General features: G+C 38.5%; 1 protein-coding gene across 8 annotated transcripts in view; it reads left to right on the top strand.

Annotated features, from left to right (window-relative positions):
* The window catches only part of EYA3 (EYA transcriptional coactivator and phosphatase 3), a 61,581-nt gene that overhangs the window by 14,775 nt on the left and 31,453 nt on the right, over nt 1-15,353 (top strand). For 4 of the 8 annotated variants that reach the window (XM_082777723.1, XM_082777717.1, XM_082777719.1 and 1 more), the window contains exons 2-4: nt 7,353-7,447; nt 11,630-11,673; nt 14,344-14,426. In XM_082777723.1, coding sequence (XP_082633849.1) covers nt 7,415-7,447; nt 11,630-11,673; nt 14,344-14,426 — 160 coding nt within the window. In that variant the 5' untranslated portion in view covers nt 7,353-7,414. Of the gene's footprint in view, nt 1-4,685; nt 4,752-5,754; nt 5,830-7,352; nt 7,448-11,629; nt 11,674-14,343; nt 14,427-15,353 lie in introns of those variants that run through there. The other 4 variants (XM_082777724.1, XM_082777721.1, XM_082777718.1 and 1 more) reach the window with 3 other exon arrangements.

The raw sequence follows: 15,353 nt of genomic DNA, 5'->3' as shown, positions 1-15,353 counted from the left end.
GAGTTAACTGACTTTTTTACTTTTCTCATGTGTATATAAATTATTGTACTTTGTTTTGTAACTAAAAGGTTAATGGCACTTCTGTGTTCTTGTTCCATGTGGGCTATGCAAATGTAAGCTCTAAGGAGAAGAAATCATCAACTTGTTTCTGGGCTCAGTGGGAGTTGTTTTTCTCAAAGATGAAGTTGTTATTTCCAAATTTTCCTTTTGTGCAAACAGTTCATTTCCCCATTAAAAATTTCCCTGTTATGTTTCAAAATCGAATTTAACAGAATTATGTAAGAACTGGGCAGCCAAGCTGCGTGCGTGTCATTGTTCAAGCTAACTGAACTGCAGACATGCTTTGTGTCAATCACACTTCAGGGGGTTAAAAAAATAACATGAAAATTCCTATTAATGAAATCCATTTTCAACCTAATCAATGCCTATTTATGTTGCCACATTTAGTTTCAGTATTTTTCTCAATTTTTATATCCTACACTTTTTCCTTCCCTTTTTAGTTTATGAAATTTTAATCAAACCATGAACCTTATGTCCTACGGAGCTGTGTTTATGTGCTTGTCATGGCCACTCGTACCTTCAAAAATAAGGCGTATAATCTGCCTTCCCTGTAACTCTTACAGTGTTTTATTCTGAGTCTTCCCCGGTTAATAAAGATGTGAAGAGAACATGGATAGGGAGCAGTAAACAATCCAGCAGATCTCACGGCAAAGGTTTATTTTCTGGTATTCTTCACAATATTTTGGAAATATCTCTGTGTGTAGGTGTGTGCATGGAGAATGAGGAATAGCTGAGTATAAATCTTTGCTGTGAGATCCACTGAATTGTTAAAGATAGGAAATCAACAGACTGGTGTGTAGCACAACTTTCATTCATTAAGTTTATTCCTTTTTTTTTTTTTTTTTTTTTTTTTCATGGCTACTCTCTGCTGTTACAAAAGGAACACGTCAGAGAACTGTGTGATGAAGGTGCAAATAACAGACCAAAGCTTGTGTTACTGTATGGTGCCCTTAAGATGGATTTTAGGGAGAGTTTTTAAGGATTGTGCTGGAGAGCAAGACTATTGCCTGAGGAGTTGACTGTTGATAATATTACTAAGTAGGATTTGGGGCTTTCACATTTTGAAGTTAGAAGTTTGAATTCTTTTTTCCTCTTCTTCCATTTGTATTTTCAAATGCTGAAATAATGGCCATATTCTCATCTGCTTGGTAGTTGTAGGAAGACTGTCAGATGCTGAATGTCTGGCCTTAATATAATACTTGTAAATTAACAAATGTGAAGATTCACAGTAATTTTTGTAGGTCTATGTGTGCAATCAAAGGATTTGGATTTTGTTCTGTAGTGGAAGAGGGCACCTCTAGGGTCTCTTCTCTTCTTTCTAGGGCCTCTTCTTCTGCTCTTTCTTCTCTGTCTTTGCACGTCACTGGAACTGCATTAGTGTAGTGAATGCTGTGACTCGCTTTTCTTCTTACTGTCTTTAAAGCTTTTTGAATTTGTATTCCAACTTACCAGATAGACCATTTGACAGGCCAGGGCATCTGTTTACTCATTCAGTTTGTTTGCATCGTTGTAATGGTACAACATTGTTAAAGCATTATCTTCTTTTTGCCTGAAGGAAGGAAAAGTGAAGCGTAGTACTCAAAATTGTTCAATTCCTGCCAGCAGCTTAAGGAGCCATTATTTTACAAACCTACCCAGGAACCAGACTGATGCTGTCATTTCCTGTGATCTTTATTCAGGCTGTTTAAAAACAAAGTGGGAAATTCTTCAGAACTTGAGGTGAACGCCTGTTCTTGCCAGACCTTCCAAAGAGACCCTGTAAAAATGGGAAGAGGTCTGGGCTTGCTTTCTTGGTGCAGACAGAAAGTTAGCTTGGCTGGTTTGGATTTCAAATTGAAAGTATTTCGGCAGCTTGGCTAATGAAATAGTATCACTGTTGGATATGAGGATGCTGGCATGTGGGGGAAGGAGGAGGTTGTCAAGAAGCTTCCCATCGAACAAGAAAGTTCTACCCAAACAACAGCTCGTGCCCTGTGTGGGAGCTGGTGGCTAGCCTGTTTTGTCTCAAGATTAAAACTCAGGTGATGAACTTGCAGAATAAAAAGCACTTGGTAGCTGTGCAGTGTATAGTAATGTTAGTATGTCTCTTCTCTCTTTTACTTCCTTTTGTACTTAATAAAACTTAAAAATAAAAAAATGTCGGGGGGGGAGGTATTCACCACATCCCACTGTGGTAGGTTCTGCTCCTCTGACCAAAGTGGGATGATGTCCAGAGTAGCACAAAGTAAAAGCGTATAGCCAGGAGAAATCCTGCTCTGGTTGGGTGAGAGTTTAAATCACTTTGGCTGAACTCTGTGATCCTGTGTGTGCATAGTGTGGCAGAATGGGACAGATTGCCACGAAATGCTCCACTGGAAAATAGAAGAAGCTTAGACTCCGCTTTTGCTTAATTCTTATATCCATTGCTCTCCGTGATAAGCTGCTGGCCCTTGAGTAAATAAGGAATGGAAGTAACTGCACAGATCACATTATTATGCATAAATATACAAAACATTTCATTTCAACTTTCTATTTAATAGCTTTAATTTCATTAGACCAACTATTTTTTTTTTTTCCCTAAGGGAAATAGTGGCTATTTTAAAGTAATATAAAACCATATTCAAGCAGCTTTATTTCTAATCGCTATAATTACAGCTTGTTGGTTTTATCACAGTATCCTTGATTTTAATTATTTGCAGCTTGAGAGAACTGTTCCTCAGCCGAAATTTTATATTGAAAGCCAAATCAGATGAGCTTGAAAAGAACAGAATGAAAAGGACTAGCAGTCTAGCCTGATGCTAGTAGCAGGTAGCTTTTGCAAATTATATCTATAATTTCTAGTTCTAAAAAAAATAATCAAGCTAGACTTTGCATTTGGGGACTTTTAAAACCAAGTTTTAGTGTAAGAAACTGTACATAGCTTGCCAGGGCTCTTAATAGGGAATTAGTAGCATAGTGATATTATACAGAACAGAAGACAGACAACTAATCTGTGTAATTCTCTTTTCCATATCTATGCTTTAATGACTTGTTTTGAAATTTATATAGTATGTTTCAATAAATTGAGTGAGCAAGATAAAATGACGTGCAAAACACCTATCCAGGATATTTTACATTGTTGGTGTTCTGGGCAAGTTGGAATTAAACTAGGATCACTATTCAGCAAGTCTCAAATAAATTTAAAAATATTGTTTAAGTCAGATATTACAAAAAAATTTCATCGGATAAATAATGAAAACCATACCCTGTAGGGGAAAAAAAAACATTTTGCCAGTTTTCCAGAGTATAAGTCCTGACTCTTTCATTGTTCTGAATATTTTTCATCTCACTAAGCTACATGATGCTTTGCAGCACACTCGGTTATCTTTTGTAGAGGCTTTTTCATTCATAAGCCTAGTGGCCCGTGGAAGTATTCTGACATCAGAAGCAACTTCTCAGACCTCCCCTCACAAGCAATAAATAAGAAAGAAAATACAGAAAAAGTGACCAAACCCAGCTGTTCCCAAAGCTGTTAATCACTGATTTCTTGTTTTCAGATGTTAGCAAGCAGTAGTGGAACCACCTGTGGGAAGTTGTGGTTTTGCATGGGAAGGGGGAGCAGAACTGGTGGCAGCCCCTGTTGCTCTGCAGAGTGATCTGTCACCTATGGTCATGGGTGTCACTGCAACGATTTGGACTTTCTGTGGAACTAAAGATACCGAAGATCTGTTTTGGTATCTCTTCCGTTGTAGTTGCTTATGGTTTAAAAGAATTAGAAACTGTGTGGTGAACTTACCTAAAGCACAGATGCCTCGAGTTTTATGTAAGTTAAAAATATGAGATTTGAGATGCTGAAAAAAAAAAATCATTTGTCTGTCTTCAGATTTTAAAAATCAACTTCGTTCAGGGAGAGCTGTTTGCCGGGTAAGGTAATAGCCCAAGGTAGTTCACACTGAGCAGGTGCAAGGTGCTGGGTTTGTTTTTGGAAACCCAAGCCCTGCGCTGTGCTGTTGGCGCTGACCCCGGCTTGGAGGCAGCCTGTAGTGCCCAGAGCTGCTTGGGGTGGCCAGAGGGCAGCGTGCTGCCCCAAGTGGGGGGATTAGCCCTGCTGGAGGGTGCTGCCAGCGAAGCCAATGTGGCCAGAACAGCTGCTCCCTGAATCCTCTTTCCCGGGGTGTCTGCGCTGAAACTGCTGGCAGCCGCACTCAGGAGCAACGAGCAAGGCAGCTCCCTGCACAGCCCTGCGCCTGTGGGTGCCAGCAGCAGCAGGGTGAGCTCCTGGTCTGCCTCGCGGCTGTGGCCAGCCTGAGAGGTCGTGAAGATGTTCTGCAGAAGTTGGCAGGTGGGCAGATGATGCAGATGGAAAGGCTGCTGAGCCATAGGTATATCGCAGTGACTTAGTGTCCCCAGTTTTTCCAAAGTGAAACATAAGTGAAACAGTAAATGAAACCATGATGTTACAGTGGCTATTAATGAAAAAGGGCATTTTCCTCTACTGCTTGCATGCTCTAGCACCTTTTCCTCCCTTGTGGATCTTCTAAGCATGGGACTGTGTAAAATTGGAGCTGGTCCCACTTGAAGTATCAAGCAGAAGTGCTGTGTTTGGGTGGCTCTTTCCTGTTTGTTTGTTTTTTTCCCTAGAACAAGATCAGATGCAGACTGCTGCTCAGCCACACAAATGCTTTGCCAGACAAAGGAAGGGATATCAGGCGAGCCAGAGTGGGTTGCTGGAGGTAAGGGAGAAGCAGGAACCCTTCCTTCAGCAGCAGTTCCAGTTTTGTCAGCTTAAATTGTTTGTGGTGTAGGAAGCATTTGCTAGAGAAAGACTCTATCACTTCCAGCTAGTGCAGGTTTAGTGGCTAATCACATCCTTGTTACCCAGGAATGCATGCTGTTTCTTCTAGTTGTTCAGCCTGCTTCTCTGTAAAAACAGCTATGAACACTAGATCTTTGCAAGAGGCCTTCTGCCCAACCTGCAGTTTCTGAAGGGATGGATTATTCTCTAGAAGGCAACGTGAAGCCACTAGAGGTCAAGTTTTCCCTTCTCATCTAAACAAGAAGTTACTGCTCATCTACCTTGCTTTGTTCTTTTGCTTCCAGGTGCTACAAGGCACCCATGTCTTTTGGAAAGAGTTTTGTTGAATAGTGTATCTAACACATTCCCTGCCTATGGCAGGGGGGTTGGAGTCAGAAGATCTTTAAGGTCCCTTTAAAGTCCCTTTAAGGTCCCTTCCAAGATCTTTAAGGGCCTTTCCATGATGCAGTTCTATGTTCCAATGTGAACTCTTGGAATCTTTTTGTCTTATTACTTAGTGACCTCTCAAAACCAAAATGAAAGCACTGCTCACAGCTTTAAAACGAAATGTGAAATGGGAGGCTACTGCTGTATGGTTCAAAGCTTGATTTGAAATCTTTTTTCATACTGAAGAGTTTAGTTTGGGAATTTTTTAAGTAATTACACAATGAAACGGTGTCAAATAACAAAACCAAAGGACAAGGGACAGGACCGGGCTTGTTGATATCAAAATCAAACATCGTTTCAGTTGGCAATTGTATTCCACTCTGCTATTCCTAATCTTTGAATGCCACTGTTTTTCTTCTGTCTTGATTTTCCTGTATTATTCCTATTATAATAAAAAGGAAATAAGATTTTATATTTAAAATAATAACAAAACTGGTAGGGGAAAATGGTAATGGTGACAATGGTAATTTGCACACTTTCTTGTATGTATGTAGACTCATTGGAGAAGAAACTGAGCCATTGAAACGTCTTACTGTAACTTCAGCTGTTTTACAGTTAAGGCAGTAAAGGTAAGAATAAGTAGCCTTTGATTATGGAGGCAACCTTGGAAAATACTCAAATCCTCAATGAAATTCTACCCTGGCGTTTAAGACCTTTACCTTTCCTCTATTAAGGGAAAATAAATCATACGTGTTTTCATGGATAATATGAAATTATTCCAGCCTCCAAAGCCTCCACATGGTTGGAGTGGAGTGCTTCACAGCAGCTGCCCAGGTCTGAGAGTGGACTAGATGTATAAGCTAAGAGTTCAGGTAGGTCTGGCAGGGGTCAGGAGAGGGAAGTAGCAGTTGTTTTGGGGACACTGGAAAATTGTTTCTGTTAACTTGTGCAGTCTGTTTTCAAGGGCAGGACTTTATACTGTGAAGGTGCTTGAAAGCTCTAGACAGGATGTGAAAATGGAAAGGAATGAGAAAGCAGAGCTGAGTAAATAGCCTTTTGCATTTCCACCAAGATTTAAAGCGAAGTTTCATGGCTGGGAGGCAGGAGTAGATTGTTAACTCTGCAGAGTAGGTACATGTATTGTTGCTGTGTTTTGTTTCTTCCAAACCACTAAGTGTATTTCAGTATTTTTTCTAATTGCCGTAATCCATTTAGGATTTTGCTCTGTGTGCAATAACAGACATGTTTCCATATGTAAGGGAAAACTCTGCCGAGGTGGGAGCAGAAACGTCTCCTTGCTTTTGGTATGACTGAGATAGAGCTTGTCTGAAGAGGTTAGAGTTTGTGTTTAATAAATTGGCTCTGAGAAGAGGGGGTCAAAGAAGAGCAATGGAATAAATAGGAAAACATCGTTTATGGGTAGTAGTCAGGTAGAGGAGAAAGCTGTAGAGGACACATCTTTATCTTTTGTTCAGCAAGTTGCAAAAGTTAATAAGGTTGTGACAATAACTCACAACATTTCCTTTTCACGGTTTTAAAACCTGAGGTACAACAGCTGTTCGGTATAGTATATAAGAACTCTATGCTAAATACTACTGGGTTACTATCTAAAATAAATGTTATATTTTGGAAGCAAATATTAATCAAACTCCTCTTCTTGAAGGATGCAATTGAAATAATAAACTTCCATTGTGAATTTGGCAATAGACAGTACTGCATGTAAATACATTTAGGTGTACGGTCTTGTCCTGATTTTTTTTTGTGTGTTTGTTATATAAATGTTCTAAATTAAAACAGGTTAGATTGAATCACTCTGTTTACTGACCTAGTAGACCAGACTTGATCATTTAAAGTGTCTTTAAAATCATGGTGTATGTCTGATTGATACATTAGCTTCTGTAGTCACTATGGTACAAGTGAGTGTTGTAGAAATGTGCCACGTGATTAAGAATGTCTGTTTGGATCTTGAAGCTTAAAGCTAAATCCCTTGTTTATGAAATCTTTCCATATATGAATTTTGTCTCTTACATGGGAGATGGCAACATGAGTTTAGAAAGCTTGTGGGTGGAATATATAACAATTAATGTTCTCTGATAGCCTAAATGATAAGACCCCCAAAAGTACATAAAGCTATGAACACCTTTTTTGACAGACTTTGAAGACTGCTGAGGAACACACGATTTGAATCATTTAAGCATTAAAATAATAATACCCATGGAAGAGCCACAAGATTTACCCGAACAACCAGTAAGTACATTTAAAAATACTAAAAACGAACCTGTAAAACTAATAAGCGATCTCATAAATTCAGTATAGTTATTTCAATTAATAATAGACAATAAACCTTATATTTACTGTATTTATCTAGAGGTGAAAAATCATTTTACTGTTAATAAAACTTGTTATACATGTAATTTACTACACACACAACAGTAAAAAAAGGAATAGTTTTGCATGCCTGAATTCTGTAATCTTTCTATGTAAGAATATGTCTACAATTGCTTTGCTCAGAAAATCAGACCATTTAAAGTTTTTTTTTTCTAGTTTAAAAACTTTGAACTCCAGATATTTGTTGGATTTAAAACTGAATTAAATGTGTATAGAGAAAAAGGAATATCTGTTAATTACATCCTTATACAATCAAAATTGTCTTCATAGAACTTTATTCCTTAGGGCATAAGAGACTGAATGCAGCTTGGTTTTGGTACACGAGAGCATTATCTATAAACAGATTCTTATGTAATTGTCTGCTGAAAATTTTCTTAATAATTTCATTTATATACCTTATGCCAGTCAGTCATTCTGAGACAGAATTTGAGACTATATTGATCACAACTGTTGAATGAGATGATATTTTGAATATAGTGGCATATTCTTACAGGAGGAAGGAAAGAGTATTGTGTTTTTTTTAGTGAAATCATTCTTTAAACAAGTTAATTTTACTAATAAAAAAGCCAACTTAATATCCTTTCTGCCTAGTAGCCCAGAATTTATATTGTACAAACTTGTTTTCTTTCTCACATGATTTTGCTTTTCTTAATTATGGCAAGAGGATTAGTATGTTTATTCTAAGAATAATGTTTATTGCAAACTGTTGATAACTGAATCCAGAAAGGAGCCTATATAGAAGTCACCAGACTTTGAGTTTAATGTATTTTACTTCCCCCTTCCTACCCCTCAAAAGAAGCAAAGAAAAAGAAAAGCCAAAATCAGATCATTTACTTATGTTGGTATGGACCGGTGGTTAAAAAAAAATAAAAAAAAATAAAAAAAAATTGGTCCAAATGTACACAGTATGTAGTTGGTAATCAAATGTTAGACTTACCCCACATACTGCTGCCGTGGATGTTAAACAGGTAAGATCTTCGTGTCTGTTTTTCAAATATTTCTTCCTTTTTCAGGGCTGAACTAAAATGGAATATTTTGTGTGTGCAACTCAGTGCTAGAAAAACAGACGTGCAAAGCAAGAGAGCAAAGGGAAATTTGGGGAAAAATGGTCAAAAGTGACCCACCCACCTTTCTGATGACAAAAAATAATAGTGCTATTAAGTAATAAGTGCTAAATCTGCTAAAAGAAGTAATATTTCTATTGTAATCTCTAGTGAATGCATTATGAATGCATGCAGTTGATATTATAATACTTTAATTTAATCCCAAATGTCAGAAAATTATAAAAATCTTTTAAAAAGGGATTGTGAACTTGTGTTACTGCAGACATCCACTGAGTTGCTCAAGGTTTGGGATGACTTCTCATATTGGACAGCAATTGCAAACCAGAGCCAGTGACATGGACAGCACACAGTTGAAAAGGGATCCAGGAAGACTCAGTGTTGCTAAAAGAATAGAGGAAAAAGGGTGGCTATGTGTTTAGGCTAAAGATTTTTCTTAATTGAAATTGCCAGAGGGATGGCAGTTAAAATTCTGCAGCCTTAACAAGTGTACACATTCCTGACTCTGCTCACAATGGCATTGCCATGGACTTAAATTGCTTTGGCGGTGTTTGCTTCAAGAAGTCATCTTGTTTGTTGGTTAGTTGTAAGTGGGGAGGGGTTCGTGTTTCCATTCTGGCTTAAAAATTAGTCTGAGTATCAGTCTGGGAATTGGATTCTATTGTACAGCAACTGTTATTTTGACAGCATGAGGAAAATTTTGTTTCCACTTCAGTTCTGACTCTAAAAGTACAACTGTGCTTTACAGCTGTTAGATCTGTGGCAGAACCAGAGTCTTCCAGCACCAAGAGTAATTTGGGCAGAAGTATTTTTATTTTTTTTTTTGATCAACATAACCTCCAAACTGACAATGGAATAGGAAGATTGAGGTGGGAGCAAAGATGCACCTTACTAGACATGTCATTCATTCTAGTGCACCAAAACAGCTCAGTGAAACTGAAGTTGCTGAAGATGAAATTTGGATCACTGAGGTGGACCACATCTTTTTGATTTCCTTTTCCCTCCTTTCTTTTCCCTTTCTTGTTTTTAAAAGCAGTGAACTGCCTTCTCCTGCATGAAAAATTTTCAAAATGCGATTCTTCACTTGAGAGGGGACACACAAAAAAAAAAGAGAAGTTTGTCAGGAAATGTCAGGGAAGTATGTGTGTTGAGGTTCTGGCAGAACTTTCAGCAGGCTTTTTTAAGGTTTATACAGGAGAGGATAAATAGGGGCCCCATATAAGGCTCGAGGTTAGAGTTTGGTCTTGCAGGGCTCAGTTGGGAGGATAGTGCATCGTGACAGAGCTCTCCTGTTGTGCCCTGACATCATCCATAAGTTGTTTCTAGGTGCTGTTCCTGCATTAAATGTTTTACAACATGTGTCAGGAGAATGAGAAAATGTTTTCCAAGTCCGTGAAAGACTATGTTTAAAACCGTTCCCTCACACTTAAATTTGTAATGTAAATTGCAAGGATTAGTGATGGGCAGGAAATAGTTTTTGCATCCCACCAAAGTTTCAAGATTTTGTAAATACTATCACTTAGCGGTTAGACATTTGGGAGATTTGCTCGTAAAAGCCTGCAGATGATGAGGCCAGTCCAAGGCTAGCTAGTTAAGACAGGGATGTGAAAATCAAATTGCTGTCTTGCTGACTTATTCTGCATGCTGGCACTAGCTATCCCATTCTAGAGGCATTTAAAAAGGGAGTGTGAAACTCTCTACAGATACTTATTGATATTTTAATGAAATCAGCTATTGACTTAAAGGAAAACTCATTCAAATATTGTTTTGAGTGCAACAAAGAAAGCAGGCTTTTGGCAGAGGGTAGAAGATCTCCCTTCAGAGGAAGATAAGGCACACTAAGTAGCCTTGTGGCACAATGGAAGATGGAAGTTAAGTCCTGGGACAGAAACAGGCAGAGCAGTACTTTGAGTTGGGGTCCTGACTGTGAAGAGGTGTTACAGGAACAGTTGTTCCATTCTGGACTTGATAATTTCAGTAAAATTAGGGAGAAAAAAAGGGAGAAACACTGGAGTAACTTAGTGAGGCCTTTCTGCTAGCAACTTCTGTATGTGGCAGCAGTCTTTCTTTGACCATTGTACTCAACTTAGTGGTTTGTAATGCTTGTAGCTGTTTTGGTGCATTATTTGCACCACATGCCTTCCCAGACCCTGTTTGCAGAAGAGAGATGCTAAAAATTGCTGCATCCTAAGTGCCCTGCAGGAACTGGGATGAACGGAGTGCAGCTTCGGTACAGAAACAGGATAGTTGGCATCTAAAAGTGTTCCAGGGGTTTGGAAGGCTGCAAAACTTTCTGTTAGAGGGAGGAGATAGAGGAACACCTTGCTCAAAGAGCTACAGGTTAAAAAAAACTAACCCTTTCATCCCACCCAGAATTTCAAAATAGTATTTGTAGCTTGCATGCAAGAAACCAAACTTGTGCTCAAGGCAGTACTTCTGGGTGTATAATACACTCTGTGGGAACTGGATTCAACTATATTGTTTTTATTCAGAAATGAAAATCAGAGCTCCTAAGTTATTACTGATATGAACAGGAAAAATATTTAAGTTCCTATCTTTATACATTACTTAAAGAAAGAGCAAGGAACAGTAGCCTTTGGCAGCTGTACAAAATTATGCAGAATAAGATTTAAAAAAAAAAATTAATTATGGCTCTTTTATCTAATTTCTATATAATAGTCCTTATCAGACTTAAGCAGCTGTATATATCCTCTCCTGTTATTTATTTAAGGAACATGGCAATTTGCTAATACATTCAGTTGCAGAACTTCTTTTCTAATTTAGAAAAAGATTGTTTTGAGATGAAGAATCCATGGTTACAGTGGTTAGCTGTGGAGTTCAATGCAAGGCTTTCTGTATTTAGATACTAACGCGAACTCTATAGTAACCAGTTGTGATCTGCTAATGGAAGTCTGTGTATGTGGATTCTGTCAAGGACAGCTCTTTTTAGTTGTGTCTCCGAACATTTCTGTCTTTGCAGGTGAAAAAAGCCAAGATGCAGGAATCTAGAGAACAAAGCTTGAGGTACGCAATTTTGAATTTAATTTTAGCATGGAACAATTACTAGTGCTTTTATATGATTATAAACTTCCAATTTAGAAGCTTGCATATTACTGTATTTGTTGCAGAGGGCAAATATAACTCAGTTTTGTATTGGCTATAATTTTGAGATTAAGTTCCCAATTAAAAAAAAATAATGCTGATTGGTGTTAAGCTTTTATAAAGCTAACTACAGAGAGTTTTAATTGCATCATCAGGCATCGTGTTGTTCACAGAATCTGATGAGGCTGTTGTGCACTGCACATGCATTTCTTCTGACAGACTCAATAAATCTATGCTGCGTTTCTCAGCAAAACCATGTGGATGACTGTTTTAAGAAATTAAAAGCTCTTAATCTGATAGCATCTTTTGTTTAAAGCTGTTGTATTGCACTATTTTTGCATAGTAGAAGTTTTCTCATGTTCAGGAGTTAATCACAATTATTATATGTAGAGAGAATGGCTATACTTGGTTTTATTCTGTTCCTGTGAGTAACAGCAACAACTGAAGAAAGATTTCTTTGTGGATCTTTTGACATTCCAATGTGAGTGAGGAGAGTGTGTGCGATGCATGTAGGAGTGGGTGTAGTATATGGAAGCCCGGAATTATACTAGTAGCTATATACTTATTAAAAAAAGAATATTGAAGGAAAAAGTTTGACAGGAAACAGTGAGCAAACAGTGTGTGAAATTCATTGTGTGCCTAAAAGTTAGAAACTTGAGCTAATTGCTGCAAGCTCCATTTCCAGCCAGTGTCAGGTGAGATGAGCCTAGCCTAGGAGTGCCTCTTTCTCTACAACAGCGTGATTTTCAGCTATGTCAGTACTTTGAATTTATTTGTTTTAACTCAATTCTGCAAGTGGGGAAGGGAAGGACTGTAAGTGGGAATAGTCTGTCCTGGGAGCACTAGGCATCCAGCTGAATAAGAGAGTTTAACCCTTTGAATATACCGTGCTCTGTTTGTAAGGCTGGTCTGTGGGAACCTCTCTGTGGTATAAGGCAGTTGTAGTACAAGTGACAATTTCTCTGTGAGCTGGGGAGAACTGAAAAGTTGTTTCTGATGAAAGCACTTGGGATGAATGTGTCCCACGAGCACAGGTATGTGAGTAGTGGAGTAGCAATGAGAAAAAGAGGAAACATGGGCAAGTATGGTATAACCAGAAATTTTATTTTATCTGCTATTACATTTTCCGTAGGAAGTGATCTAAAGAAGTAGCTCTATAGCTCTCAATCTGTTTACAAACTGCATGCAATTTAGCAGCCACTGACTTGACTATCTGTGCCACAGAATCACAGGATTGTTTTCCCCAATAATAATAGTAGACACGTGCCCCAAGTCTTCACAAAAGTGTTATTTTCTTGCAAAACTCAAAATATGTTATTGAAGTCTGTTCAGCTACTGATGTTAAAAAAAATAAAAATCAAGGATTCTCATTTATAAAGTTTTTTTGGGGAAAAAGCCAGATAATGCATTTTGATCAAGCTTCATTCCTTCTCTCCAGCTGAAGGAAAGAATTCTTACATGTGTGAGAAATCAAACACTCACTACTCAGCTCTTTCCATACCCTCATGCTCTACCAGGAGAGCTGTACTCCCTGCCTGGCACTGCCTCCCAGCCTTAGGGGGTTATCTCAAACCCATCCGTCACAAGGAGCAGGGCAGCAAGGGGCTGTCACAGCCAGGAGGTGGCATTCCTGGGTTGGATGGAGCTCCATGGGCATTACTGGTTAATTGCTTTCTCCTCAGCTTCTTCCTCCCCTGTGCCTACAGGAGCTAAGCCGATGCTGCAGGGAGTGGTGTGTTGTGGCCCTGTTGTCTCAGACACCCACTTGCAAGGGAGGTTGCCTTGTGGCTGGGTTTGGCCCTGAAGGCCAGTGTTTAAGCATCCTTGAGATGGGTGTCAGTTTTATACTTTAGAAATGTTTGCCCAATTACTAGATTATATTGAATTTTTAATGCGATATTTTAGTTACACGTAAGTGTTGGTGTTGTATGTAGAGTATGAAGAACATTTAATTTCTTAATGAAATTACTTTTTTACTTTTTTCGTTTTATTGTTAATTTTATTATTTTTAGTTCTGCAACACAGCTTTTCACGAAGTTTTGAGACATCTGTTTTATTCAGATGTTTTCAGATTGCAGTTTTACAGGGTGAGGGAGACAACATAATAGGCTATTGCTCCTGAGAGGAGGAGTTCCTGCTTGTAGCTCACCCCCTGCACCAAGTTTTAGTCTATTGTCCAAGCAAAAACAACTCCATGATTTTTTGTGCTGGTTTAGCAAATTAAACTCTCATGGAAGAGCCTGGTGGGTGCCTGAACTGCAGGGATTAGGTGGCCAGGAGGAAAGTTCATACTTAGCACTGCGGGCAGCAGCACCAAGTTGCTAGGTCTGGTGAGCTGTCAGTGAAGATATAGCCTCGTATCCAGAGACCAGTTGGTGAGTTAACATGCTGAAGGTGATGACAGTTTAATGTCTAATCAGAGTTGCAGATCTGTCTCTTAGGATGTCTGTGTGAAATACCAAAGCGTGCAGAGCTAGTTTCTGTTAAGAATCAGTTTCTCTCAGTTTGGAAGGCTGAAACCCAGGGTTAAGATGCCCAAGGATGTTAATGCAAAGGTTCATAATGCTAATGATTAGCCTTTATTTGTCCTAGCAGTCATGTGAGCAACACAGAAGTCAGCGATCAGAAACCTGAATCTTCAAACCTTGGTTCAAACCTTTCCATGTCAAGTGAGAGTAAGTATCTCAGAGTTTTTCTGTTCTTGGTGTCTTTCCTCATTTCTTTCAGTGGTCTTACTATTTTGCTTCATCAAGTACTAGCTTTGTCTCCTCCTTGTAATCTTTTGCCTATCCTCACTATCAGTTGTAAGGTGAAGGTTTCCTGTGGTGCTAACAAAGCACTAATGCCTCTCTTTGTGTGGCCTATAGTGTGCAGATACCATTTGCTATCTACCTCTGTATTACTGTCCCCAAACTTGCTGCTGGTTACTGCTATGTCTTACCTGCCTCGTGTATTGTTTTTCTTCAGAGAAGGGTTGTGTTGATCAATAATAATGCCCATTATAAAAGATATTAGTTTTATAAGTCATTATCTCTACACAGCTGTTTTTTGTTTTTTTTTTTTTTTTTCCTAATAATACACTATACACTTAGTCTTAGACTCTGAACTTTATCTAATGTCTGCAGAAATTCCTTAAAGTAAGTGGAGGGGAAACTGAGGCAGAAAATTAAAAAGATTGCATAGTAAGGGAGAGGTGGAATCTATCCTCCCCTTTAGAAAAAGAGGGCTGGGGCTGTTAAGGAAGTAAATTTCTGTGCAGAATACTTCTGACTGCCTGTAGTTACCTGAAACTGTAAATCAGTTCAACTTAGTTGAAAATATGTAATGTATAACTTCCCATTGCTAACTGATTGCATGTTTGCTGTTTTAATCAATGTGCTGTTGCAGTTCTGGGAGTTATCAGAAGTTTTAGCCTGCAAAATCTGCTGTCTGTCTGGAAAAGGCATTTAGAAATTCTAGAAGTTGTATGGATCCATAAGCAGCACAGCTGTGTTTGCTAAGAATTTGGGTATGGTGTTTATAGAACTGAACTGATAAACCCATGCACTCTACAGACTTACAGCCAAAAATTATGTTTAGCTTGGAGATGACTGCACCATAGT

Source organism: Aythya marila (genome assembly GCF_965140915.1).
Source record: "Aythya marila genome assembly, chromosome: 22".
Lineage (NCBI taxonomy): Eukaryota > Metazoa > Chordata > Aves > Anseriformes > Anatidae > Aythya > Aythya marila.
The sequence above is the reverse complement of the archived record's forward strand: the minus strand, read 5'-3'. Positions and strand labels throughout refer to the sequence as shown.